General features: G+C 40.9%; 1 protein-coding gene across 1 annotated transcript in view; it reads left to right on the top strand.

The window, feature by feature from the left end:
- Positions 1 to 22,853, top strand: part of SCAI (suppressor of cancer cell invasion) — a gene marked incomplete at its 5' end in the record, with an annotated part of 30,957 nt that extends 8,104 nt beyond the window's left edge. The window contains 16 exon segments of the mRNA XM_042879247.1: positions 1,873 to 2,004; positions 6,573 to 6,668; positions 7,309 to 7,395; positions 7,967 to 8,065; positions 8,415 to 8,511; positions 9,860 to 9,958; positions 10,455 to 10,607; positions 11,235 to 11,336; positions 12,090 to 12,191; positions 12,826 to 12,904; positions 15,019 to 15,118; positions 15,554 to 15,635; positions 19,865 to 19,937; positions 21,071 to 21,244; positions 21,436 to 21,536; positions 22,599 to 22,853. Of these exon segments, the coding sequence (XP_042735181.1) occupies positions 1,873 to 2,004; positions 6,573 to 6,668; positions 7,309 to 7,395; positions 7,967 to 8,065; positions 8,415 to 8,511; positions 9,860 to 9,958; positions 10,455 to 10,607; positions 11,235 to 11,336; positions 12,090 to 12,191; positions 12,826 to 12,904; positions 15,019 to 15,118; positions 15,554 to 15,635; positions 19,865 to 19,937; positions 21,071 to 21,244; positions 21,436 to 21,536; positions 22,599 to 22,748 (1,726 nt within the window).
- Between the last annotated feature and the right edge of the window lie 4,510 nt (positions 22,854 to 27,363).

The raw sequence follows: 27,363 nt of genomic DNA, 5'->3' as shown, positions 1-27,363 counted from the left end.
TTCTCATTTTTTGTTCTTTCCCAGCTTTTTATGGTTTCTCTGCAAGAATTTTCTTCTGTCTCCTGATACCTTTTAAAGCAGCAGGCAGTGAATTCTCTGGCTTACCTGTTATTGATTGCAGAAACAGCCTTATTTGCAGAGGGTCTGATGGATTCTGAGACGTGCAGTTGGTTTTACTTGCCTGCTCCTGGGCCAGCAGAGTCAGGTGGCCAGCGTTGGCAAGAGTTGTGGCAGATGAATAGTGTAATTTAAAGCAGCATAAGATGAAATGGACTGTGCCATCGAATTAAATTTTGGGAATGGTATATTGACTGTATGAAATGTGCTTTGCAACTTACGCAAATCCCTCAATTGTTAAAAATGTATCTGAAGTTACTCTAGAGTGTCTGACCCGCCCCAGAGGAGCGCTGCGGAACCAAGGGCCTCGCCGCAGGATTTAGCTCCAGCTTGCTGCCGAGCACGTGGGACCTGGGGTACTGTCTGTCCTCCTGAAACTCCTAAATCACCTCCTGGCCACTTCTGACCTCTGTTTGTCAGCTCCCCTGTTCCCCTCAGTTTCCTGTGTTGGTTCTCCCAGTTCTTACTGTTGTGTGTTTCATGCTGTGTGACCATAAGTGCTTAGAGATTTCAGATGCCGGCTGGTGCTTCACAATATTCATGTTCAGCTTTGCTGGACTTGTACCAACAGGTTTTGACGTCTTGTTGGTGTGTTTTGAACTCCTGCATTGGCACCTGTGTTGCAGTTACCTGCAGAGATGCTTGCTACGTTTTTCTGGAGCTCTTCAGCAAGCACTTTGTGCAGCACACCCAATGCTCTTGCAGTAATGCTGCACTCCATGATCACGTAGGTGTTTAAAACCAAATGAATGTGTGCTGCATCTTGTCTGACCTAGAGAATTGTGGCAGCACATACTTGCTAACTTCCCCAGAGCAGCTGGAAACCACTGATTTCTTCTGCTTTTGGTGGGAATGAAATGCTCTGAGCTCTCTCTTAAGTCTGCCTAGTTGTTGAGAAGGTTTATCATTACAACTTGATGGAAGATGCTTTCCACTGACTGTAAGGAGTTAGCTGTGCTATTTTCTGGCTTGAATTGGGACTTTGGGGTAATTATTTATGCTAGCAAGGTCCAAACAGAGCCTTTGCACAAGTTGGAAACTTATTTAATAGAAGTGCTTACCAATCCGGTAGAGAAGTTGCTGGAGGTAAAAGCTCTGCATTGGCCCCTTGAGGTTGTGTTTTAACTTGCACCAAAATTCTTTGAGAGCACAGAAGAGCCAAAGACCTGGCAGCAGTTTTAAACTGCTGCTTTTGAGATGCGTGTGGCTTACTTTTGGCTGTTAGAAAGGATAATCTTCTGTGCATGCATGTTGTAAGTCAGACTATAAAAGCCATTCTGTCCAATTGTGCTACGTTATACCAATAACAGCTAACAAACTTTGCAAACCATAAACAAAGTTTTCAACAGTCCCAGAAAGGAAGTGAAATGTTAACAGAAGTGGGACTAGTGCCTAGATACAGCAGGGGATAAACACCTCTGCAGAAAGGCAAATTTAGAGAATATGTCTCTATTTATGTATGAAGTGTTGTTCATGCTAATATCCTTTTATTGGCAGTTTTGTGTTTGTGAGTACAGTCCTCAGTTTCTTTATTTTATGACTCTTGTGCCATTTTACATTTTGCTTTGTTATCTATTGCATTGTGCAGTAATTAGTCCCATGCTTTGGCTCTCAGCTGTTAAAGACTCTTCAGAAGAGTAACCTGTGGGGGAATTGCATGCTTGTTGTCACCATCCCTGTGGAACATGCATGCAATCTGGATGAATTCACAGTAGCCCTCAATTACTGAGTAATGTTCTGTTTTCTTCTTCATAGGACTGAGTTTGCCCTAAAACAAATCATGTCATCAGGAGGAGCTGAAGATGATATTCCCCAAGCAGAGAGGAAAACAGTTACGGATTTTTGCTACTTGCTGGATAAATCTAAACAGCTATTCAATGGCCTAAGGTTAGTGCATGTTATCAGAATTGCTTCAGAAAAGCACTGGAATGTGTGTTTGAGCATGTGAGTGATGCTGAATATATAACTAGCATTTTAAACTCAAAACCAGGAAGTTTGTTCAGCAGAGAGCAGTTTGCGCTTCTGTATGGGTAATTTTGGACCAGATACGTGAGAATGTCTGTAGGAGTAGAGATTCATGCACTTCTCCTGAGATGGTAGGGAAGATGTGAGAAATGTGAGTTAAATGTCTCAGTCATGTCAGTTGGCAGTAAGCTAGAAGTTGTGAATTCCGTGAAATTGTAGAATTAATGTTTGAAACACCTGATTGAGGACCAGATGTTACTGTACAGCATAAGCTGCATGCAACTGCAAAAGGCAGTACCACAGAAACCCCATCTCTGTGCCAGGATGAGGAGGACTGGCTTAGGTGGGAGGGGAAGTGGCCAGGGATATTTTTTTTGAAGGCAATTTAGAAAGTGATAAACAGCAACGTCCAAATTTTAGTCTATATTGTCTGTGTCTGGTGAAACAGGTGTTTAATATAGACTGTGGGGAAAGGTAACATCTGCCATTGTCTTTAAAGCATTTTTAAGGTAAGTCTATCTGTTTTGTCAGCACCAATAAGAAAGGGAATAAGAGAAAGAGGAGTTTAAGGAAAATAATTCCAATTAGAAACAGTGATACAGGTTTCCTGTTTATGTCAATGTATGCTGAGTTAAAGATTATGTTTCCAAGAGCTGTTCTATTTCTGAGTTTTGCTGTAGAGTCTCTTAAGCAACATGCTTTTTAGCTCATATCTTGTTGGCAGTTCAACCTCTTACTGGTCTCTGAGTAATACTGTGTGTTTGGCCCATACAGCTTGCTGTTATTCAAACACAGATGGTTAGCAAAGATGTCCCCCTCTCCCCAAAGATTGATCATGTTTTTCATGTGGTTTAAAGGTTGATTACCAAATCCAGAATACTTTATGGTCCAAAATCTGGAAGGTGAGTGTGCAGTAGAGGCAAGGAGTTCTGGTGATTGCATTCAGCGCTGTATGAAACAGGCAGTAGTGCAACAGGACTGATATCTTGAGGCCAGGGTTTCCAGTGCCTTACATTGACTTTCTGATGCAGCTGGCTTGAAATTTTGACCTGAGTCACTGAAGAGTACAGATTAATACTGTCTTTGTCTGGATGTGTGATGCTCAAGCTTAGATCACAGAGATGGCAGAATACCTTCAGTCATTCTGGCTTTCATTTTTGGAGGAAAGCAGAGCTTCTATCGGATTTTCAGATGAGAGATAGTTTCCACGTGCATCCATGATATTTCAACAAAATGAAACGTTATCCAGCTAGATGAAAAGAAGATGGAAAATACCTTTGGTGGAATTTGGGCAATAAAAAAATAGAGATGAGCCTCAACAGCCAGCTCCGTTGAGTGAAAAGGAGAATGTACCTCTGTCCTTGCTGTAACTTAATGCAATTAATGTAGTTCTTTCTTGCACTGAACTGAACCACCTACAAGTTTTACCAACAAGGCCATAGATTCTTGTGTCCATAATAGTGGGTTCAAGTGACATTATAGTCTTCAGGCATCTCCTCTGTTACTGCTTGTTCTCTTCTGGTTAGTTCTACCTAGAAGGGACTTGGCATGACCCTGACTGTTGGCCCAGTTGCTTGCTTTTTGCTTGCGTAATAAATAGATTGACACCTGCCTGCCTCCTTCATTTTGGAAGATGATTATGGCCTTCATTGCTGTATTTTATGGCATTCTCTTGTCTCTAATATCATAGAATCATAATATGGAATATGTTTCATGGGGGGAGGAAAAAATAAGGTGATGACGGAAAGACAGGAGAGCAGTGACTTCCTGAAATCTCCTCTGGGCACTTCAGCTACAGGGAACTGAGCCTATAGCTGTGTTGGCAGCTGCTTAACTATTGCTGCTGCCAAAAATGCAAGGGCTCAGCCTGCCACGTCTTTGTTTCAGTAGCATTTCCTTCCTCTCTTCCCACTACAGATGCCAAATACAGCATTTGAGGAAAACATATGATGATCTGCCAAGAGTGCTGCTCTGAAGTGTACTTGATGCTCACACTGCCATCCTTTTGTGGTTGTACCTACCAGAGCAACTTAGAATAGAGTTGCTAGAGTCTTTCTAGTATCTGTACTTGTTTTTGAACACCCTGAGCTGTAAGTTCTGAGCGAGTCAATGAAGTATGTGCCAGTTTCTCTTTTCCCTCCTCTTCCCACTCCCACTTGTTCTTCTCTTGGAAAAATACTGAGGAGAGGAAGCACGTTAGGAAGCAGCTTCTTATGGCGTACTGTCATCAGTTACGATTTTCTTGCTTAAGATGCTGTCTATGCTTAAGGTTTTCCAGTATCACATGGAAGCTTAAAGGCTAAATAAGAGGATGTTCCACATATATTGTACTTTCCTATATTAAGGGTCTTGTTACTCATAATGCTGAACTGCGAGAACTGTGACTGCTCTCCTTTCATGGAAAGAGCTGGTAGTGTTTAACTGTTAATTTCTCCGACTTCTAGTAAGATGCAAATTGAACCGTAGTTTTATGAGATACTGCTGGTTTAGAAACAACAGGGCCCTCTTAGCTTCAGGTACTGCAGCAGGCTGTAGCCCTGTCTCTTGCTGAGAGGCTTCACACAGCGATGGCAGGTGAGGCTGGATACTGTGTTCCTGGTGTGCTCACTGTCCTTGTGGGTCAGGGGGAAGGGAGAAGCTATGCAGAAAGCCTGTTATCGCAGTAGTGCTTAGGCTCCTGAAGCAGGAGCTCCTTGGACTACCGTTCTCACCCAGTAAGGCAGATTCTCTGGTCTGATTAAAGAAACTGTGCACTACATGTCTTCGCTCACTTATGCTGGCTGCTTTCTCATGGCAAGGTTTTGTGGTAGGTGGGAGCAACACGAGAACACAAAACGGCAAACGGGAGCGAAAATGGGTGGTGGCAATGGCAGGGCTTATCTGCAAAAATCTGTGAGGGAGCCATGGTAATGTATTGTCATAAATGAAGTTTTATTACAGCCATGTCAGAATACTATCAAAAGAACAAGTGCGACTGACTGTTTCCATGGAGATCTTCCCTGTTCCCTGGGGAGCGCAGGGATCGCATGGCACTGTGCAGCTATGCCAGCTGCAATTAGGAGAGCGTGCAGCTTGAGCAATATACATGTGGACACCCAGCAGTGACCGTGGACATCAATGGCCAGGCACGTGCGTGCTGCATAACAGAGGCTTTTTAGAATGCCACTATTTTCTTGTATTCCCACCCAATGCAGTGCAGTGAGTTGAACGAGGTTTCATAGGAATGCTTAGGCTTGTGCAGGGGGAGGGGCAGAACTGAGAGGTGACTGTCATGCAATAGAAGATGCCAGGTGAGATGCAGAGACCATTTTAGATTACTGATGAGGGGCATATACATAACAATCATCCACAAACAGCTGTCTGTCTCTTAGTTTGTGCACACACTTCTCAGTATTTGAGAGAGGAAGAGTGGCAAGTATGATTGGCTGATGTACAAAGGAGCGTTAATTTCCTTTTCTACCTGGGGTGCTGTTAAAGCAATTGTAGTTAGCAGAAAGACACCAGCACACTGCTCTGGAAACTGTGGTATAGTGCTTTGCCTGTTTGACTCCTCTAGATGTCATGGCATGATTTCCAAAATGTAGTGATTTGCTGCAGCTTGGATAGCCCAGGCTTGGAGGTGCAGCCTTTGCAGGCAGGTCTGCTGCAGGAAGGGTGAGATGCTGAGTGGTGTGCTAACCATCACAGTGATTTGAGAGAGCATTCCCTGAATGAGTAATTCTTGAATTAAATGACATACTTTGCCGTGTTGGAAATGCAGTTCCAGTTCCACGTCTGCTTGTATGCCTCCTCTGAATCAACTTCAGTACAGATTTGTAAGCATCATGAATTCAGTGAGACTGACAGTCTTCATTCTTCTCGGTTGTGTTTGTTCCAAGGCCCAAACAACTCTCAGATGAAGGCCTTCTGCTAGGGTTGAGAGTATGTACCTTTAAAGCTAAAATCCTTGGGACTGTATCACAGTTGTAGGGCGAAGGTGGAGGAAAATATATCACAGCATGGAAATTAAATGACTTAATGAAAGGAGAATGGAAGTGGCTTGACTAACTTGCTTTATGGCACTGGAAATCAATAATGAAAAAGACACATGTCTCAGGTTCCACCCTGTTGCTAACTCTGGGTTAAGGGGTGACAAATATTACCCTGATGGTGTAACCTGATCCAGTGAATGTTGGCTGCATGCATCTACATTGCTTGCTTGGCCTGATGATGCTTGGACAGCTGATTTACACATGTTTTATAGGGCTGTTTCTGAAACAGTGAGCAGCCATTTTGTTTAAAAAAGATTATTTCCTGAGTGAGTAGAAAGAAATATCATCAATCTAAATTAGTCCAAAGGAACTAATTGCCATTATATTATTGCTCGCTTGCTTGCTTCCAGGTATGTATTTCTTATTGTGTTGTTGGTTTTTTTTTTAAATGATCATATTTTATGGGCCCAGTTTAGCTTTCTGTACATAAAAACAATGAAATTACTTCTCTTGTTGCAGGGATTTACCTCAGTATGGGCAGAAGCAGTGGCAATCCTATTTTGGGCGAACGTTTGATGTTTACACCAAACTCTGGAAGTTTCAACAGCAGCATCGGTAAGGGAATGTTGTGGGCAGCTCTGTTCTATGAATTTAAAGGCAACTTTAATCTCTGGCATTACGGTACGCCAGGGGCCCCCATTAAGATTGAAATTTCATTGTGTCATTCAAGCATGAAGGGAGGGAATAGTCACTTCCTGTGGTGCTCACAGTCTAATGAATTAAAATGTTACAGCGTTTTCAGTGCAACTTTTGTTTTTTGTAAAACAGAACCTTTTGCTCTACTTGAATGCATGCTGCTTTAATGTATTGCCAAGAAGAAGCTGGGGTGATGGCTTCTGCAGTGCAGAACCTATCTGGAGTGGTGTGAAGTGTCTTGCTGCAGTGTGGGCTCTGATCTTTCACACCTCATGTTGGCTGTGTAGTTGAGTGTTCTGGGATTTGGTGACTTTTTTGTTTCGTGTATTTCATGCAACATACTTATGTCTAGCTCTCACAAGTTTTTTTGCAACCTAAATGGCCATGTTCTGGTGTGCATATGCAATGCTATTGGCTCTGTGAGGAACTGCTTTTGGGAATACCACACCAGTAACAAAAGCTGAATTTGGCCCTACAGCGGCTCTTTGTCTTGTCTGGTGTGATGATCTGAGAAATTCTGGAATGCCTTTTAATCTTTCTTTTCTCTCTTGCGAAATAGACAAGTATTGGACAATCGGTATGGGTTGAAGCGGTGGCAAATTGGGGAAATTGCTTCCAAGATTGGGCAGCTCTATTACCATTATTAGTAAGTAAGCACAGAAAAGGATTCAGTAGGGAAATGCAGTGTTAGTGGCAGTTCCGTGCTCATTATGTGCATACTCAGTCAGGGGCATGCTGAGGTAGAAACGAATGTCAGTTGAGTCATGAGCTCTGAACGAGAGGCACTTGGGGCTGCATGGGGGTGCTGCAGAGAAAGGCACCTTTGAGCCTGCTATGATATTCCTAGAGTCACATCAATACTGCCTAAGGACTTACCTCCCACCTCCAAGGTGTCTAAGTCTTCCACGTGTGCTGCATGTGGCTCTTGTGCAAAAGTGTGATGTACAAGTTTGGGAGCTTAATGTACCTTTAAACTCTTGAATTAACCTGTCACCTGTTCCTATGGGCACAAGATGGGCAGATTTTATTGTTATCGGAGAGTGAATTCAAGCTCTGAAATCTGTCTTCCCAGCATACAGTGAGTCTGGCTTACATTAAAAGTTACTTGAAGAGAGAGTTTTGCCATTGATGCACAAAAAGGTTAAGGGGGCAGGAAGGGAGGGTTTGGCACGGGTTTGCATCTGAAGCCCTGAGCTAATCTGATTCTTCCTCTACAGCTTGCGCACTTCTGAAACCAGCTATCTCAATGAAGCTTTCTCCTTCTATTCCGCGATCAGGCAGAGGTCATACTACTCCCAGGTTAACAAGGAAGACAGGTATATCTGAATGGATGCCCTTCTTTTTTTCTTTCCTAAGACCAGAATAGTTTATGTAAGTAGCAAGTAATTTGGAACATAGGATCATAACTGAGATGAAGTCAGTGTTGTTGGAGGAAGTTTCTTTTTTAACCCTTTTGCCATGATTAAATACCTTAGTATAAATAAGAGCTTTACAGGAAGACTGGAGGAACATTCTTATGTGGCCCTAGCTAGAAAGTTATTAGCCCCAAATTTCTGACATCTTGAGTCCCACTCAGTTGTGGTGCTGGGACCTGGTATGCTGCGTTGTATGCTTTGCCTACCTGTGTTGTATTCTGATCTCTAATTTCTCTATGGTATTTTTCAGGCCTGAATTAGTGGTTAAGAAGCTGCGTTACTATGCAAGGTTTATAGTGGTTTGTCTCTTGCTCAACAAAATGGATGTTGTAAAGGACCTTGTAAAGGTATGTTAAAATGAGGGTAACGGTGATAAGAGTGGGAGGTCATTGGTTTTTTCAGGGCTTTTCTCCTAATTCAGAACTCAGTAACGTAGTCTGTTTAACCTTAAATATCACTAATTAGATCTATGATATTTGATAGTGCTGCTGTGTAGCTTTTCCTTTTTAATTTCTTTTGATTGTGAATTTGGGTGCCACAGAAGGAAATGGTAATATGGATAGAACTGTGAAAAGATATCAGTATGACACGAACATTTGGTTCAAGAAGATGTAGTTGAAAATAAACTGTAAGATCCACGTTATTGATCTGAAAGTGTTGGAATCGTACAGTGACTGTGAACACCTCTTCATTCCTGTGATTGAAGACATTGATGAAGTCTCCCCCAGGAAGTCTTCGTGACACTTCATTGCTGTGAAAGCCCATGTCTCCAAGTTTGATGCTGAACTTATTTCTCTTCCCTTCCAAACTGCCATCACTCTGTCCCATGTCTAGGGTACATTCTGAATATATTTTGCACCTCCCAAAGACCCATCAGAATGAAGCCTTGCTAAAGGATATAAACGTTACCATGAAATTAGAGAGGCTGGATCTGCATATGCCATTGCTATGGGAATAAAGTATTGAATAATTGTAAACTCAAGTCTTTGTACTGACCAGTGCTGGTCTTTATAATATATATGACATCCAACACAGTGAATATCTTCTGTGAATCAGACATTTGATCAAACACTTGGTGTTTGAATAATTTGATAGTATTATTTGAACGCCAAGTGAAATATTCCAGTAGTTACTGCTGAGATTGAGAGCTACCCTTTAGTTGCCCTGAAGGAACAGTGTGCTTCTCCTAACAGTATATGGCTCCCAAACCCCTCTGACAACCTTGCTGCAAGCAGCTTCTGGTTTTGACAGTTTTGTGCAGTTGCATTACTGTCTTTTTGTCTAAGCTCACTTGAATTAGTAGCAGCAATTAAAAAAAGCCACACAGTTCACTTTCGTAATGTATTTGAAGTTGTTTGTGAGATTAAATTTGAATCCTTGTTGTCCATAGGTTAAGGGAAAAACAAGCAACAAGGCTGTATGTGAATGTGATAGTTACACTTGAGACATTCCAGACACTGAGACCTGCTGAAAAGTAACTTGGCATTGCTGAAACCCACTGCAGCATTGGCACTTTGTCTCCTGAGGGAGCTTGTTTTGGCTGGTGTGTTAGTCATAAGTGTGCTGCATCTGTTCTTGAGTAAAGTGACTCTTCTTCCATTCTTAAAGGCCAGCACAGCTAAGCACATTGTGAAGTTAGTGACAGTTAAGCTTTCAGTTTAGGAAGTAACTGAGCATTTGAACTTCTTAAATTAGGAGCTTTCAGATGAGATTGAAGACTACACTCATCGTTTTAATACTGAAGATCAGGTGGAGTGGAACCTGGTTCTTCAGGAAGTGGCAGCTTTTATTGAGGTGAGAATACCATTACTTTCTGTCAGTTTAAGGTAAATTTTTCTGACTTCTTCACCAAAGTGTTCCTGTGTCACCACCTCTGTGCTAAGCAGGTGTGCCACGTGGAAGGACTGTGTTGTTGCCCAATTAAATCATTGAAATGTGTTTACAGTAGTGTAGCAGTGACAGCTGTTCAAGTGCCTAAAAAGTCAGACCTGGTCATACAATGTAGTGAAGGCAGAATTGTGAAGCTGAGACACGCTCAGTCACCTTTTTATTTCTGCTGCTGTGGAAGCCATTCCTATTTGCTCAAGGTTTTTCTTGTGCTCCAAGGTTCACTTTGATTGTTGGAGTGCCTTTCCTTAGTGGCTTTCATACAAACGTGGCAAACTAATTTTTAAAATCTGCATTATTTTTGAAAAGTTTGTGACTGAGAAGACGCTGTCTTCTCTATGTACACTGAATGCAAACCTGTGTGCTCTGCTGAATTCCTAATTTGTTCTGGTTACCTTTTTAGGCAGACCCTGTAATGGTTTTAAATGACGACAACACCATTGTAATCACCTCCAACAGGCTTTCTGAAACTGGAGCTCCATTGCTGGAGCAGGGAATGATAGTGGGACAGCTTGCTCTTGCAGATGCACTGATTATTGGGAACTGCAATAACCAGGTAAAAGTAATAATGAAGTCTTAACTTGTACTGTTACAGCTCAAATTCTCTCCCTCTCAGCAATATCTCTTAATCACGCAGCAGAATATTTAGATTATTGCAGTAGAGGCTAGATACAATTGATTTTTCATATAAGAGATTGTTCTTAGCAGTGTTCGTGCTTGAAGGGTCTCAACGGGACGTTTTGTTCCAGCTGCAGTTGCAACAGGAAAGGGCTTTCACGAGATTTTCAAAGGCTTGTTTTTTAGATGATGATGGTGGTGAAACTATGCAGACTTTGTTATCTCTGAACTCTTTTTACAGTAAACAGCAGAGCTGAATGTAAACTAGAGTTTGTGTATCTTCCAAATAGTGTCTAAATACAGAGTACATGGGGTATTCCATCACATGATTTGTGAACAAGTCAGAAAAGTCTAATTTGTGAATGTGGTAAACTGGGCTGGTAGAGCTGTAGTAAATAGACTTCGCCCTGTATGAGCTCAAAGTCATTCACAGACTTTTGAGATTCAGAGATATATTGACAGAAAGTGGTGCGTGGGATGTAGTTGAGACTCTTGGATAATTCCAAAGAAAAACAGACTACTTCAGCTGTATCTGACAGAGCAAACCGTTTGTCTCCTTTCGCAGGTGAAGTTCAGTGAATTGACAGTTGATATGTTCCGAATGCTACAAGCACTTGAAAGGGAACCAATGAATTTAGCTTCGCAGATGAACAAACCTGGAATGCAGGTGAGTTTTGTTTCAGTGACAAACTTAGCAGCAGGTTTTAACAGCTTGGGGGAGGGGAAGAAGAAAAGAAACTATCTGTACTGTCACTGTGCAGAGCCAGTTAGGAAGGCTGATGTAGCTCTTACCTGAAGTTGATGGAGGGTAGCTCAAATCTGTGGAGTTTGACTCAAGTAATGTATCAAACACATTACCTTTGGTTTTGTTTTCTTGGGGAAAAAATGTCAATAGTGGGTAAATTATTAGAAGTGAACAGTTGGACATAATTTCACAAGTGGTTTACAGTGGTGTAGCCTGGGTACTTCTGAAGGAGTGTCTGTCCTTGTCCACGTATGGTCACCCATTGCTTTGCTTTCACTGGCAGTCATGGAGCCACGTAAGTTCATCATCTTGCTAATTGATATCAAAGTTAAATATCCCCTTCTGTGAAAGCAAAACAACCCACCCGACTTTATCTGTAGGTAAAAAGAAATAGCTAGATTTTAATTTTTTAATTTAGACAGGGAACTTGTTTTCCACTGTTATTGTGGATTGTGCTTTAGAGAGGATGTTGTAGATAACAGAGTGAGGGATCATGTGAAGTTCTGCTGCTAATACTTCACATCATACTTTACTGTATAGGAAATGCTGCATGGGCAAGCCATTTCAGTGGGAAATACGTTGAAAGTAAACATTGTAATAAGCAGAAATTTAGAGGGTAATGAAGCTGCTTTGTAAATATAAAGTTATTTTTAAAATTTATTTGTTTTTCAATAGGAGTCAACAGAGAAACCAGCCAGGCGAGAAAACCCTCATAAATACCTGCTTTATAAACCAACTTTTAGCCAGCTGTACACATTTTTAGCAGCATCATTTAAGGTTTGTGAAATCAGTGAATTTTGGTCCCCCACTTGCTCAGCCTTTTGCAGAATTTAAAAGCTTCTGCTTTGTCATATGGACTGTCCTTAGATGGGATGAAAAGAGGCTTATTTTGCAAGTCTGCGTGGGAGCCTGGATGTGTTGCTTTTGTTGTTCAGCTGGGAATTCAGGGGAGAGGCAGGTGTTACACACACTGGAGTATTTAGACATAAAAAAAAATTCCTGTCAGAATGTAAATAGTTTGGGAGTTAGCTCACATGCATCCTGAAAGCTTGGGGTTTCCATATCTTGGAAAGCCTCAGTTCTGGGTTGTTTAGTAACAGGTTCTATGTGGAAGCAAATCTTATTTTTTTTTAAACTGCTGTTTGAACTTCTAAGGTCAGCCTACAGGTCTGCATGGAAACGAACAAACAAACACAACAGTATTGATATCATTGCTTTACATTTTTGTCTGTATGCTCACCTGCTTAAAGGGGTGCACGTGGTGGGGAGTGGTATGTACTCCTAAGAAGAAAAGCATGAAGGACAGCTGGGAGTGGGAGCAGCACGTTCTTCAATGATAATGCTTTTATTAATCTAATGGTTGAGTGTTTTGCGTTTCTCCCCTTGCCACTCTTCTGTCTGTGAATTTCAGGAGCTGCCTGCAAACAGCGTGCTGCTGATCTACCTGTCTGCCACGGGCGTGTTCCCATCAGGTCGTTCGGATAGTGAAGGTACAATAAAGGAATGCTCCCTGTCATGAACAGGGCTTGAATTCTCTTTGTGTTCCAGGACAAGTGATCAAGAAAGATGTCACAAAGCTCCTTGTAAAAGACAAGTTGATTTTATTCTACTGTTTACTTAGATAAGTCTTTTCTTTGCACAAGCAGTAGATAATTCTCTGTGTTTAAATTAGTGTGCATTAACCTGGGGCCTTTTTAAAGGACATTGCCAGTTTTTGATGCATCTGAAGTATCAAAAGTTTTACCAATTTTGAAGACCACATGGCTCAAAGGATGCATCCATGCAAACGTTATAAAATAGCTAACTGGCACTTTGTGATTCTTTCAAATCTCTAGTACTGTGAGAGCGTACAGTCAGGATGGGTGCTAAAAGGGCTGAAGTGTCTGCACGGACTGTTCTATTTGCATACTTGTTAATGTGACAATTCAAGCCTTTTCATGATTTTTTGACTATTCCCCTCACCTCATCCTCCTGTTCTTTGGAATTTAGCAGAACATTTGGATGGAGCTGCAGTGTAAAAGCTGAAAATTAGTTGGCTGAAGCAAACACAGTCAAAAGATCCACTTATATTTTTATAATTTAAGGAAAAAAGTGTTTTTAACATCCTAAATATTGTACACACCTCATCTGATTGAGACTTGCATTCCTTTATGAGATGCATGCCTTGTCCGTTCCCATGCATGATTTATAGATCTCTCAAAATGTTAAAGGTTAAAAAAAAAAATCCCTGTCAAATTTTGATTGTGGCAGTGATTTTTTTTTAAATGTTTTTAACATTTTACTTTTTGCTATGACTGTTGGTGGGTTCTAGCTGATCTGTTCTATTCAGCTTGTGTTATGTTCACTTCACTGCATGTGTTATTTCAGTTCAGTACTTTACCATTTACTTTGCCATTAGAGCTCTGTTTTCTGAAAAGCTGCATAATCAGACTTAATTTTTTATGAAATGAATCTCATTACAACTGCATTCTTTTAATAAGGTGATGCAGTCTGCATGGACCCCCCAAAAAGTTCCACCTTATTAAAAGAGAGAGCAGTGCAAGTTGCACTGTCAGTTGCCTGTAAGCCATTTGTTCTTGACAGGTCACATGTGAGACATTTCTAACAGTGCTAAATTAATGTATGTTCTGTTCCTAGTTTTGTAGCCCCAGAGTTTCCTTTGAAATGGAAAAGTGTCCTATGCAGCCAATCCTGAAAAGGTTGCAGTTGGTGGCCAAATGTGAGTCGACCAACTCTGCAACTGTATAGCAGTATTAGGAAACTCTAATACTGTCTTGAACCAAAGTTAGTGATGCTTCATACTCATATCAATGGCAGAAATATTTCTTGGTATCCCAAGATTTTTTGATTTTTTTATGTAGGAATTGGTGTTTTTCAGCCATTCCTTTCACTTTTGCTCTCAAACAGACTGGCAGGTAGCTCAGTTGTGTGAGCTTAGCAGAACCTTTCTTTAGGTTACTTAGGAGCACATGTCCAGCTATGTGCATTTAAGAACTGTGAATTCTGTTTTTGAAGTATTAAAAATAAATCTTTGCTGCAGATTGGAGACCTGTTTAAAATGTTTTGTCCTTTCTGGAATACTGAAATTCATTCTTTGAACATTTTCTTCTCTTTGCAGTGCACTTATTGCAGATGTTGTATCAATTCTGAGAGGCTAAAGGGGCTGATTGATTTAACATTAGTTTTTAGTGAGATTCTGGTTATAGGATATACTAGCTTATGCAGACATTTATCGAAGGTATTAATTGTTCTCTACGAAATAAGTAATGAGTTTTAATCTTTTGCTATCTAGTGTAATGAGAGCTGGTATCTGGATTTTTTTTGTGTTATATCTGTGGATAAATAGTGAATGAATAAATTAGAAAATATGATGTTGCATTTTTCTTCTATTTTGATAGATGACCAAACTACTGAATATGAGTTACATTGAGTATGTAGCCAATAAAGTCTCCACGTTCCTCCATTTTCTCCCTACAACTATAGTAGCTCAGATTCACTTTGTTTCTGGGATTTTTGGTTGCTTCCTCCTTTTCCTGTGTTCATTAAGTTCTTAACAGAGCTTCGTTACAGCTGTTAATTTCAAATTTCTTTTTGCCCTCTGTAGGTCCATATGATTTCGGGGGTGTTCTGACAAATAGTAACCGGGATGTTATAAATGGAGATGCTATCCACAAGCGAAACCAATCTTACAAGGAGATGCATTGGTAAGTTTTATGAGTGTGACAATTGCAAACACATTCAGTTCATGGCAGGACATCATAAGTGTAGATTGGCTTGAACTTCACCAATTGTAAATGACTATGCAATTCTAAATGACAATTTAAGCATGGGAAGTATTACTGTGACTTAAGGTAAATTCTTTATTACTGGGAAGTTTCAAGTTAATGGATGATTAGTTCTCAAGAAGACAAACATCTCTACGTCTCTTGTTAGGAAAGAACTAACAATTCCTGTAATCCATGTTACAGAGAATACCCAGTTAGTTTTGCAGTTACTTTCTCAGGGTGAATCTGAAGATTGAGGCAAGAGGGAACTGCTGACTTTTTATCTGGACATGAGCAGCTGTGTTTGAGAAACTCGTGCCCTGGCACAGCTTCGTAGCAATCCTAGTGCTCTGTGAAGCATCTTTCTCTTTTCAGCCTTCACCCTGGGGATCTCTACCCTTTCACAAGAAAGCCACTTTTTATCATTGTGGATTCTTCGAACAGTGTGGCCTATAAGGTAAGGCTCTTGGAGACAGCTATTTACATGATAGGATACAGTGTCAACCCCTAGTTAGCTTACACTTTTAACAGGATATTTTTTTAAACACTTTGTATTCAGTCTTTCTTTTCTTTTGAGGTTGTGCATGCTAGTCAGGATCTGATCCTATGAATAGGAACAAGAAGGAGAAGCACATGAACAGCCGCTCATTGGAAAGTAATAAATCCTCCTGGAGGGAATAAAAGTTCAAGATTTCCAAGATCTCTGGTGGGAGGTTTATTTTTGTTATATACCAAAGACAAAGCTTGGTGTGTGTGTGCATGGGGGAGGGCACTAATTAATCTGCTTTTTTTTTTCCAGTCATCCAGCACTCAGTTGCCTTTAACCACCAGAAACAAATCAAAGCATTGAGACCAATCTTTTAAAACATGGGGTGTCTGTGTCTGTAAAGTATCTCAACCAAAGAAATAACAAGACTCAAGTTAGCATCCGCTGTTACTGTAGAGTGATGTATTCTTGGACAATGAGTCTCCTTCTAGGGTGCTATCAACTCAAAATAGAATTACTCCATGCCAAATCATATTTGGGAATCTGCAGTTCGGGTAATAAAAAAGCAGGCATTTGCAATCTGAGTTGGCTATTGCATCTGGAGAGCATTATGACACTTATTTCAGTCATGAATTAGATATTATGAATGTGCTATATCTGGGGAAAGTGCCACTTCCTTATGTCTTGCTTTTTATAGCTCCATTATTTGCAGTGAGAAAAGTGAACATTCACAGCTGTGTTTCTGAGGCGGAGTAGGGACGTCTAGTGGCCAGATGAACTTGTTCTTGATTCCGTATCCACAGCCTGCATCGTTTGTTTTAAAGGCTTGTGTTGGCTAATGAGTTATTAAATTAGTGACTAGGTGATTCGGAATTGTTTTGTACTGAGCCATGTAATTCTTACCTAACAGTCTTAGAAATGATCTGGCCTCTCTGTAGAGTGTTGTTCGTGGCACTGTAGTGCATTTCAGAGGGCTTTTTAACCACTGCTGTGTTTAACTTCACCACGCTAGCTTGCAGCATAAATTTGTTTTTTATTAAATCTCTTCTCCATTTAAAGGGAGAGAAATGTAATTAGAGTGCTTTACTCTGAGAAGAGAATGTGGTGGAGATTCATTTTTCTCTGCTCTTTCTTGACATTGATTCCTATATAGTTGTTTTCTTTTCAACTGAAGGGCAGTGACAGAATTCTCAGTCTCAGTATTTCCTAGCCCTTGTAAATTCCTGTCTGTTGTTCTGCATGTGCTTACGTGCTTGGTTTCATGTAGCAGAATATCTTAACAGTGCTGTCCTGCAGATATTCCCTCGGTGTGTTACAAGGTGTTTTGTAGACTTAAGCACTGGCGCAAAGAGGTTCTGTGCAATTCTGTGAAAAGCTGAGGTCAGTGTACTGACTTTTTTTCTACACAGTCACTGTGATCTTTTCTAACAAGACAGCAGCTATCCTGACATTTAAATGTCACGACTGGCAACACCAGCAGTAACAGCAACTGCTCACGCTTCCTCTTCTAAAATCCACTTCTGATCTCCTGTGTGCACTCCCATCCTCACAACCTTCCTTGAAGGTTTGAATAGTGATGGCTGAAAGTACGTCCTGCCCACTTTGTCAGACAGTCAGCACTTACTTGATTGTGTATTTACTTCCCTGTATATTTGACTGAAAGTGGACGATAACCGCAGATCAAGCACATCCATTTGAAGCTTTTTAAAATTTATTTGTTTTGAACCTCAACTGAAATACAGATGGCTGCGTTCTTGAAGGTTCCCACTGTATATGTAGATGAAATAATATTTTAAAATCACTACTTTCAGGTAGCTGTGGTTGTATGCGATTACAGTCAAATGCAGAGTCTTAAAGAGTATTGCTCCAGCCAGAAAGAATGCAAGGCCTTTGTCAGTGATGTGATGTAACCCTCAATTTAGTAGAGCTTACGTGTGAGATGACCTCTTTTGGAGATCACAGGTTGTTCTCTTTTGGTAAGAAATGTTTATGAGATGTGAAATGTGTTTTTAAAAGCTGCACTTCTGTTGAGAAGCTTGAATACTGAAGTAAAAAAAAAGAGCCAATTTTGAACCAAAAGTGTGGCTTACCCTTTCTGGAGTTGTCCATGCACTGAAAGGCAGAGCATTTCCTTATCTAGACCTGCTGTCAGCAGTTCCGCTGTTTTTTGTGGTGCACGGTGTGGTCCTCCCCTGAGCCTTGGCTGTTACCTGCTCCTTTTCCTTTGCTGTGTGCTTGAACACGACTCTTCCCTGTGGAATTCAGGAGCTGAGGTGGTGGAAAGTGAATCCTGGTGTTCGCTTGGGCTGTGGTTAGCAGCTGTGTCTGGGCGAGAGCTGAGACAGGTGCCTGGAATCTTGAGACTCATTCTCCTGGATCCACAGTTCAGATATAGCAGCTGGTAGAAGAAGCAGCAGCCATTTTCCAAAGAGTTCTATTTTAGGGTAAACTGGGTAGTTTTTCCCATTGTAGGACTTAGCAGTTATATTGACCTAACCACCTGGCACATTTAGAATCCATACTGTTCACAGATGCTGTCAAGGAACAACGCCCTTCTTGAGATGTGTGACTGACCCTTGGTTTTACTTTATGGCTGTAGGCAATGTTTAATAGCAGTATTCATTTTACTGAGGGAACATGTCAGAAATCTACACGACATTACACTTGGTCTTAGCCAAAAGCCAAGAAGGGATGTGGCCCTGCCTATGGCAGGGGGTTGGAGATTCATGATCCTTGAGGTCCCTTCCAACCCGGGCCATTCTGTGATTCTGTGAAATCTATGTTGGCCTCTGACTGAGTGATAGAAGATTGAGTTCAACATGTGAATCTGCTCATGAATACTGAGCACGCATGTTGAGAATGTGTGACCTGCCAGCCCCTATTCATCAAAACTGTCAGTGTCTGAAGTGACTCCTGAATTTTTGAATGTTTATTTATCATTCAGTATTACTAACTGCTGAGCTGGCTGCAGATAGCGTCTTCATGATCGTAGTTTTTGTTTCTACATTAGAGACTGAACCTTAATATCTAGCATTATAAATCTCCACCAGGATCTTGTTGAAATAAAGAGATTTCTAGGACTAGTGAGCACTCTGTCAGGTACGTGTAGTATTTTATTTTCTTTGGACTGGATTCTTATCTTTAGCAGACTTGGATGAAATTATTTGGTGAAACTAATTTAACTGAAATATGCTGCCTGGAAAGGAATGTTACAAGTGAATTATGCAGAAACCAGGAAGAATTAAAAAATTATCTTTTTGATGATTTTGCACAAGCAAGTGCTTGTGATGATTCATGCCTGACATCCATCCTGCCAGTTTTAAGAATATAATCTGCAGAAGCGTGTGTTGCGCTTCAGCTCTGGGTGCGTAAGGAGGAATGTAGACATAAACATTTACATTTTCTCTGCATTTGCAAGCCTGCAGTTTTAAGAAAGCTGTTGCTGACAAGACAGATGACAGGTAATGTGGGGAAGTTCATTGCGGGTTTCTTTAGTGGTAATCATTATGGCCAGTTAATATGCCTGTTAGATACATAATAAGATTATTACCAGGTGAATGGTAGTGAAACAAGACAAAGACTTCTTTTAAGGTTTCTGGAGGAATTTGTGTGCAACAGAACACCTGTGCAATCCTTAAAATGCTGGTAGCAGGTCTGTTGAATAGATATTTTACAACGTGGCTTCCATACAGCAGATGTTAAGGTTGTGACCTGCTTGTTTTAAAGTGAACAAATTTTAGAGTTTTTCTCCATTGGGCTCTTCTGTTTCATCAGGCAGAGTTCTTCTGGAAAGAAAAGCGTAAAGAAAGCACTTTAATGGGATAATTTTGTTGGTATTGAGGAGAAACACTACATCTTTTTTGACCTTAATGCCATTGGCTTTCATTGCTATTGCAGGATATCCTTCTTGTTTGTTTGTTTTGCCTGTTAATGAAAGCCATATTTCCATGAAATTAGTGTCTGCTATCAGTTGTAGTGAAATGAGAGGATTAAGCAGCCTTAAAAATATAATGGATTATATCTCTTCTGTGCTGTGAGCTAGAAGTAAGTCAGTTTGTCAGTTTTACAACCAATCTTAACTGTGTGGCAGTTAAGTTAGCGTGTTCTATGTCCTGAGTATTCTTTGTACCCTTAACCTGTCGAATATTCAAAAGCAAGCAGAGTAACAATCAATACTTCTAAATTCTTATCTGTTACAGAATTTCACCAACTTATTTGGACAACCATTGGTGTGCTTGCTTTCTCCAACAGCATATCCAAAAGCATTACAAGGTATAGTATAAAGTATAGTATGGTGTTTTCTAGCACAGTGCTGGGATTCTTATTGTATTTTTATTATTGCTGTTATTATTAGCGCTTGAGATAGATTTATTAGTACCCAAAGGTCAGCAGAATGCATTAAGGTGTTAGCTTTTAAATGTCAAATCTGAAGCAAAATCCTCTCATATCTGGTTCTGATTTAGAGGGTAGCTTTAGGAAAACTTGGATTTGCATTGTCTGAGAAGGTGGGTCTATAGCAGGATCAGGAGAAGAAACATCATTTTTCTGTCCACGTGATTATGATAAAATAATAACTATTCTCCTACAGGAAAGAAGGGGACAGACTCTTTAGCAGGGGCTGAGGTGATAGAACAAGGGGAAATGGTTTCAAGCTCAAAGAGGTTAGATAAAAGGAAAAGATCTTTTACAGTGAGGGTGGTAAAGCGCTGGAACAGGTCGCCCAGTGATGTGGTGGATGCTTCGTCCCTGGAGACTTGAAAGGTGAGGCTGGATAAGGCCCTGGGCAACCTGATCTAGCTGTGGTGTCCCTGTTCATTGCAGGGAGTTGGACTGGATGGCCTACAGAGGTTCCTTCCAACTTTAAGCTTTCTATGATTCTATTTAAAATTTCCTTATTGGAATTTGCCATATTAAGGTTACTATTCACCACAAAGACAAGTATGAGCATCTAGCTTAAGCTATGTAGAGAAGTGTTAGGCAAGCATCATGAGCAAATGTGCAAGAAGTAGACACTTTTCATTAGTTTCAGAACTAGTTCTGCTATTTAGCAGAAACTTAAGTAGAAAGCAAGTGTTGTAATAATTAATTCAATTTAAATGGACTTTGAAAAATAGAGCTGAATTCTTTATCAACTATTAGATGCTTGTGTGATGTGCACTGATCAGTCAGGAACGTCTTGCTGTTGTTGTGAGGGTGTGGTATGGTGCACTGGAGTACAGTACAGAGCCTGGCACTGGGGCTGTTAGGGTCTGTGCTCATGTGCTGCCTTGGGCAGATAGGTTACGAAAGCACGTGAAGCTAACAAACTGCTGTTGGAAAATGCAGCAGGTGAGCAGCTTCATTCTGAGGCAAGGACAGCTTTTCTGCTTTATGAGCCAAACGTATCTCTGTCTATTGATTTTTAGATCAGTCTCAGCGGGGCAGCCTCTTCACACTCTTTCTGAACAATCCTTTAATGGCATTCCTGTTTGTCTCTGGATTATCAAGCATGCGCAGAGGACTGTGGGAGAAGTGTCAGGATTATCTTAGGAAAATCAATCGAGACATCGCGCAGCTGCTGACCCACTCCCGCTCCATAGGTACGTGCCGCGGATTGCGGTGGAGACGTGGTGCAATTCAGGTGATGCTGTTTTCTGCTGCTCGGCCTTTCCAAGGGACAGAGTAGCAAACGAGGAGGGAGGAGGCACGCAAGTATTTGTGGCTTCCTCAGGTCTTATTTTTAAAGCCTTTCTGAATTGATTCTGTTTGTTGCCTTTTTTTTTTTTTATAGATCAATCCTTTCTTCAGTTTTTTGGGGATGAATTTCTTCGTTTGCTTCTAACAAGATTTATCTTCTGTTCAGCTACTATGAGGATGCACAAAATTTTCCGGGTATGCAGAGATATCTGTCCCTTTGTGAGAATGACAGTTGAGTGCTTATAGAACTGCAGGATGGAAGGGCCTAATGGCTAAACATATAGTTGTGACCTCAGAAAGAGAGCTGATATTCACGTGCTAATGCCTTTAGCTTGTATTGAATTTGTGTCTTTGTACCTCTCCACGCACATGAAGCCTTTGTCTTGCTTCATTCTTAATATTTTACGTAAGTAGCAGATGTTCTGAGTCACTCTAAACAGCTTTGTCTGGTAGAAAAAATTCCTTTTGATAGTGAGAACTATTATTTCTACACAACTAAAGAGGTGTAGAACAAGAATATGAGAGGAAAATAGAAAGGAGTGGAACTTCATTGCTGGAATGTATTCTAACATGGATTGGAGTTTGAAAGGTGTTTGAAGTTTTAATGAGTAAACTAAGCAGGAAGATGGTATTTTCCCTCCCTGCTGGTTAATATTGTACCAACAATGAAATTCTGCTTCTGGATCTGCACCATTCTGTATTTCTGTCTGTTGGCAAATCACCTGCCTACTCTATTTTTAAACATTACAGAAGAAAAAAAGTCAAAACACAGGAAGTATACAGTATTCATCTCGTGTAACTCATGTAACAGATATCTCGTAGCTTTCCAAACCGAAGTTAGCTGCTAGGCTTCCTAGAGAAAAATAGGTCATCTGTGAGTGGGGATGGATTGGTCCCTTTAGGATGGGAGAAATCTCCCAGTGGAGATGCTGAAGTGTCTACAATGTCAAGAAATAAACTCTGGCCAATTAGGTAAGTATAGGTCAGGTTGGGGGTTTTTTTGTTTTAATCTTTGTCATTGTTTTATATGGCAAAGCTTTTATGAATGTATGATTTAACCGTCTTAGACGAACAGGGGTTTGTAGAGCCGCTCTGAGGTAATGGAAAACTGGAAGTGGCGTCATTTCTGATGGAATCTTTTCTCTCTCTGGCAGGCTAAACAGATTGGGTTATCTCTTATGTGAAATTGGACTTGTGCAGTCTTCTGAAAAGCTATAAAAAAAAAGTCTGATTCTTTTTGTTTTCACTGTCATCTAGCAGGAAACACGGAATTATCCAGAATCTTACCCTCAGCTGCCAAGAGACGAAACGGTGGAGAACCCTCACCTCCAAAAGCACATTTTGGAGCTGGCTTCCATACTGGATGTTAGAAATGTTTTCCTGGAAAACACTCTTGACGACTATTGAGAAAAACTGTCTTACTGCAAAGGGGTTTCCCTGGCCACAGATTTTGAATGGTGCAGTTTTCTAATGTGAAAATCATAAAAGGAAGTACTTGATTTTATTTTTAAACTTAGGACCATTATTTTAAAAAGTAATAATAAACAGCTGTTAGGTTAGCTGTTCCATTCTGTATGGGGGGGTCAATTTTATAAGAAGTTTTCATGTCTTTTAAATGTTAAACTAAAGAATTGCTAGAGGTTTATTTCTGGTCTTGTGGCTGTCAACCACATTTCCAACAGCTGATCCTAAGCATAGAAGTATTATTGGTTACCTTTATCCCACATTTGTGGAAATCCTTTATTTTTATACAATTTTAAGAAATTGGAAAAAAATTGATAGAAAAATGGTATTTTGTCCCCAAAGAGTCTGGATTTGAAATGATAAAGATGGAACCACACAGTGCAAACCAACAATAGCAATAAAACAAAGTCCTTCATAACCAATATATTTTTTCAGTCTTAGGCAAGTAAGTAGACAAAACTGTGGAAGATTAAGTTGCATTTGGAGACAACGAGTTTGAAATGAAGTTGTAAAGAAAGTTAATGCTCCCTACAGATTTGACACAGCAATGTCATGTATAAACTCTGAACTGCTGGCCAAGGACACAATTTCCCCTCTGTCTGATGGGATACGTGGTTAGCAATTAGTGAATTAAAAACTAAGAAAGCTAGCACCCCTCTCTCACTGTAATAAGGATCATCTTGCCATTTTTGTTGCTGCCACAGTTTTCTAGGAGATAGCATTCTTCATTGTGAGCCACTAGTCAGATATTCTTTAATTTCCAGCAGGTTTTATCTTCCTTTCTTTGTGTGGATGAAATGTGTGGCTCCCACAGTGTTACCATTCCCTGACTGGAGTTGAAAGAATGCCCCATGAGTGCTGAATACAAGCCCTTCCTATCCCCCATTTATTAGACCAACCTGTGCTGGAGCTGTGCCCTGAGAGAGAGATGCCAGTGCTCCTCTCATGAGTTAAAGTGTGGATCCTGCCAGTAGGAGAGGTTGTGGTTGTGTTTGGTAGCCCTGTAGTATCCCTCAGCCTAGGGATCTTAAGGAGTGCAACAGCCTCTGCAAAGGCTCTTTCTGGAGAAAAGTGCTTGCCTGACTCTCGTAGACTGTACTGCCTTCTTTGCAGAGCTCGAGGACCTCTTGCAACTCCTGGTAGTAACGGTTTGAGCAGGGGGAAGGGAGTGAAAATATTTTAATTAAATGAGTTTATGTTCGCTGTTCCGTGTACTAGAAAGGCAGTGGAAGAACGAGTATGATCAGCGCTTTTATGTTGAACCTCAGCCATGTCTCCATTTCTGTTGGGGGAAAAAAATGCAAAATTTGGTGGCTACCATAGTTATCACAGTAGACCTGTTTGCAAGTGTTGTCATACAAGGTGTGATCTTCTCAGCTGGAATAGTGGAGGGCAGCAGTTCAGCACTGATGAGCCTTCGTTCAGTTCAGTGGTATGTTCTTCATGGGTAGCATGGTGTGGCACATCAGGAATTGCTCGAGTGAAGGTGGGAAGTTGCTGTGATGGTCCTCTCTATCTGGGATGCAGCTGATGCCACCCATTCTTTAATTTCTAAAGTGGAAAAAAAAAAAAAAGAAAAAAGTCAAAAAAAAGAAAAAAAAAATAGTAGTGTTTGTTCTAAGCAGTCTTGAAGCCGTTGTGTTGGGCCCCCACCACTTGGTGCTGTTCTTTGGACTTTGGCAGGACTTTGTTACATGGGGTATGGAGTTTATTTTGAAGAGTGCGTGTCTGTGTGTGTGCATGTGTATTCTAGGCGTCTGTGTGTATATGTACAATACGCATACATCTACTGGCTGGTGTAAATTGTAAATATGTATATATGTATAGGTACTTGTATATGTATTAAAAAGTATGAAACAGTACAATGTCTATATACAAAATTTATATATACACACATACGCCATTCTGGGTGCATTCCCCAAAGTATTCCAGATCATTTGTGGTTGTCGTAACAGTTACGGCTCGTCTGCTGTTGTAATAATCTGTTTTAAGGGACTTGCAGTTTGTCCTTGAAGTAATTCAGAAGTGATTTCAGATGCAGGAAGCCTCAGTTAGCCGGGGGAATGAGTGCTCCTCTCTGTGTTACAGTGATTAGATTCATAGATTCTGAACTGTGAAGCGAATGATCTGCCTTTACCTCTGGTAGGAGGTCTCCATTTATTAAAATATGGGATTCTGCGTGGAAGCTAAAGATAGCAGAAGGCCTTTAATGCAACAGCAAGTGAGAGAGAGGGATTTTCTGTTACCCTGCCTGCTGTTCCTCCTCCGGCAGCATTCAGCTTACAGGAGAGAAGGATTCAGATTTCCCAAGCTCACTGCCTTCCAATCAAATGCTTTTGTTTTGCTTTAGCATTTGCTTTGATGAAGCTGTTCTCATTTTGGTTCCATGTACCTGGATGACAGTATGCGAATTCTGAGGATAGGAGCGATGGTTCCATTAGCGTGAGCTGGTGAACTTCTGTGGGAAGTGTTGAACTGAATGGGAAAGCCTTGGCAGACACAGTCTTCATTTGAGCTGGGCTGAAGCAAGGAGTCTTTGCTTGTGATCTGACAGGTTTCTAATCCACTGTGCAGCCCTAAGAAAAGGTCTTTAAGAAAACAAAACGAACAGAAAAGCTGCAGATGCTAGAATATAGGAGGAGAATTTGAAACTTTCAAAATTAGTTCAGATGTTGAATTTCTTAGCAGCAATGACCGTCCAAGTCAAAAATTCCTCCTGGAGGTCCCTCATTCTCTTCTTACCTTCTGACCTTTGGTTCAGAAGGACTGCTGCTGACAAGGGTACTCAAAGATTTCACTTGTGTTAGAAAGAGTGCAAAAGTGTACCTTACAAAGAAAAAGGCTGATACCTTCTGTCTGCTCTCGCTGTAGATGGATAAGTATCTGGTCTTGGATTTTGAGCCAGCCCCCTCCCTTCTGACCCAAAGCAACTGCTTTCAAGATGAAAACTGATATTTTCTCTCCAAGTAAAAGCTTGTCTTGTTTGAACTTACTGAGTCATTCTAAAGTTGTGCTACTGTGTGCTGTGTGCTATGGTCATAGGTACCTTCTCTGTGTATGCTTGTAGGTACTGAAGAAAACTTTGTGTATTTAGCAGTCCTCACTGGAAGCGAGGGGAAGACCGAACCATTTCCGAGTGAGAAGAGAACAGATCCCTTTCTTCTCAGGCCTAATGCCTTCCCTCTTGTCTTGCTAACCCTTCGCTCATGTTAATAGAGAAGACTTGCCATCACCAGGCAAGGGTAAATGCTGTATGTTATGTACTATGAGAGGAAAATGTGAACTGTACTGGATGTCTGTGTATTGGACAGCTTCTGCCTAGCTTCCTATTTCTTCTGCATGTAATACGTTTGAATTAATCCTACTTTCAGAGGAGGCACCTCTGTTCCTCCCCCTCTGTTCCGAACATCTTAGCCACAGTTAGTGTTGCTGCCTTCTTTTTTTGCCTTTTTGACTTGTCAGAATAACAGTGGGAAGGGAAGAAAAGGTTATGAATCTTTACAGCTGTGTTTTTAACTACTCCTGGGATGTGATGTCTCATTTTCTTCATTCACAACTAAACGGAGCACCAGCTCTGTGAGCTTTGCAAACTGGAGTTGCTCCCTGGAGTACTTTCTCAAGAAGTTTCAGGACGGTTTGTTTGGATAGTTTATCAAACAGTGTCTGTCAGGTTATGACTTATTAAAGCTCTCAAGACTATTCCATAGGGAGATGTGCAGCGATGTCTTTTAAGGATCGCAGGAAATAGATGGAGACGGGGAATTAGGCTTCAGATAATCATCTTCATAAGGTGCAGTGTGAGTAGTTGTGATCAGGCAGCTCCTCTGGGAATGAAAGTATCGCTCCATCGCTCATCCACAGGCATGTTGTTGTGAAGTGCCTCCCCTTGCTCTGCCTTCATCCTTACACTGTAACTCCATGCTATGCCTGAAGCCTGCTTCTTCCTAAAAGCTAAAAAGCTTGGAATCCGTCTGAACTTGTTTTTTGTTTTTGTTTTTTTTTTTGTTTTGTTTTGTCTTGAGGCTTCTTTTGTAACAGCTTTGTCTATGTTAGATTCTTCAGTAGGTGTTCATATTACAGGTCACTAATGATGGCAGTAGCAGAGCTCTCGGTTAGTCCTGCCCTTTCTGGACCAAGTGGCTGCTTAGGTGTCAGCGGCTGATCTGTGATGGCTGCTGCTGTTCTTTGGCTGAGGGAGCTCCGCAGACTGGAAGCTGTTCACATCCCTGGTGACTTTGCCTAGCAGCACTGTCAGCTTGTGTGAGGGGTGTTGGTGCGGAGGGTGGGGCAGAAATCTGTGAAGTGGAGAGGTTGCATGTTGCTGAGACGGCTCTCCGACATTTTCTAGTGTCTTTGACTTCTAGAGCAGTTCTGTTTCTATGACCAAATCTAGTGCACGTGCTTTGAAGATTCAGATGTCTGCAACTAGAACAGGAGGAATACATCAGGCAATTTTTTAAAAGTTATTCTTCTGTTTGTTTTTGTTTTTACTCTAAACCATTCCTCTGCCAAAACAAAAGAGATTTAGTTTGAGATTTCCGAATCGGATCATTTGGAA

This window comes from Lagopus leucura, unplaced genomic scaffold, assembly GCF_019238085.1.
Source record: "Lagopus leucura isolate 7727_CA_CO unplaced genomic scaffold, USGS_WTPT01 Super-Scaffold_100022, whole genome shotgun sequence".
NCBI classification, from domain to species: domain Eukaryota; kingdom Metazoa; phylum Chordata; class Aves; order Galliformes; family Phasianidae; genus Lagopus; species Lagopus leucura.
Note: the sequence above shows the minus strand (reverse complement) of the source record. Positions and strands in the feature narration are given on the sequence as shown.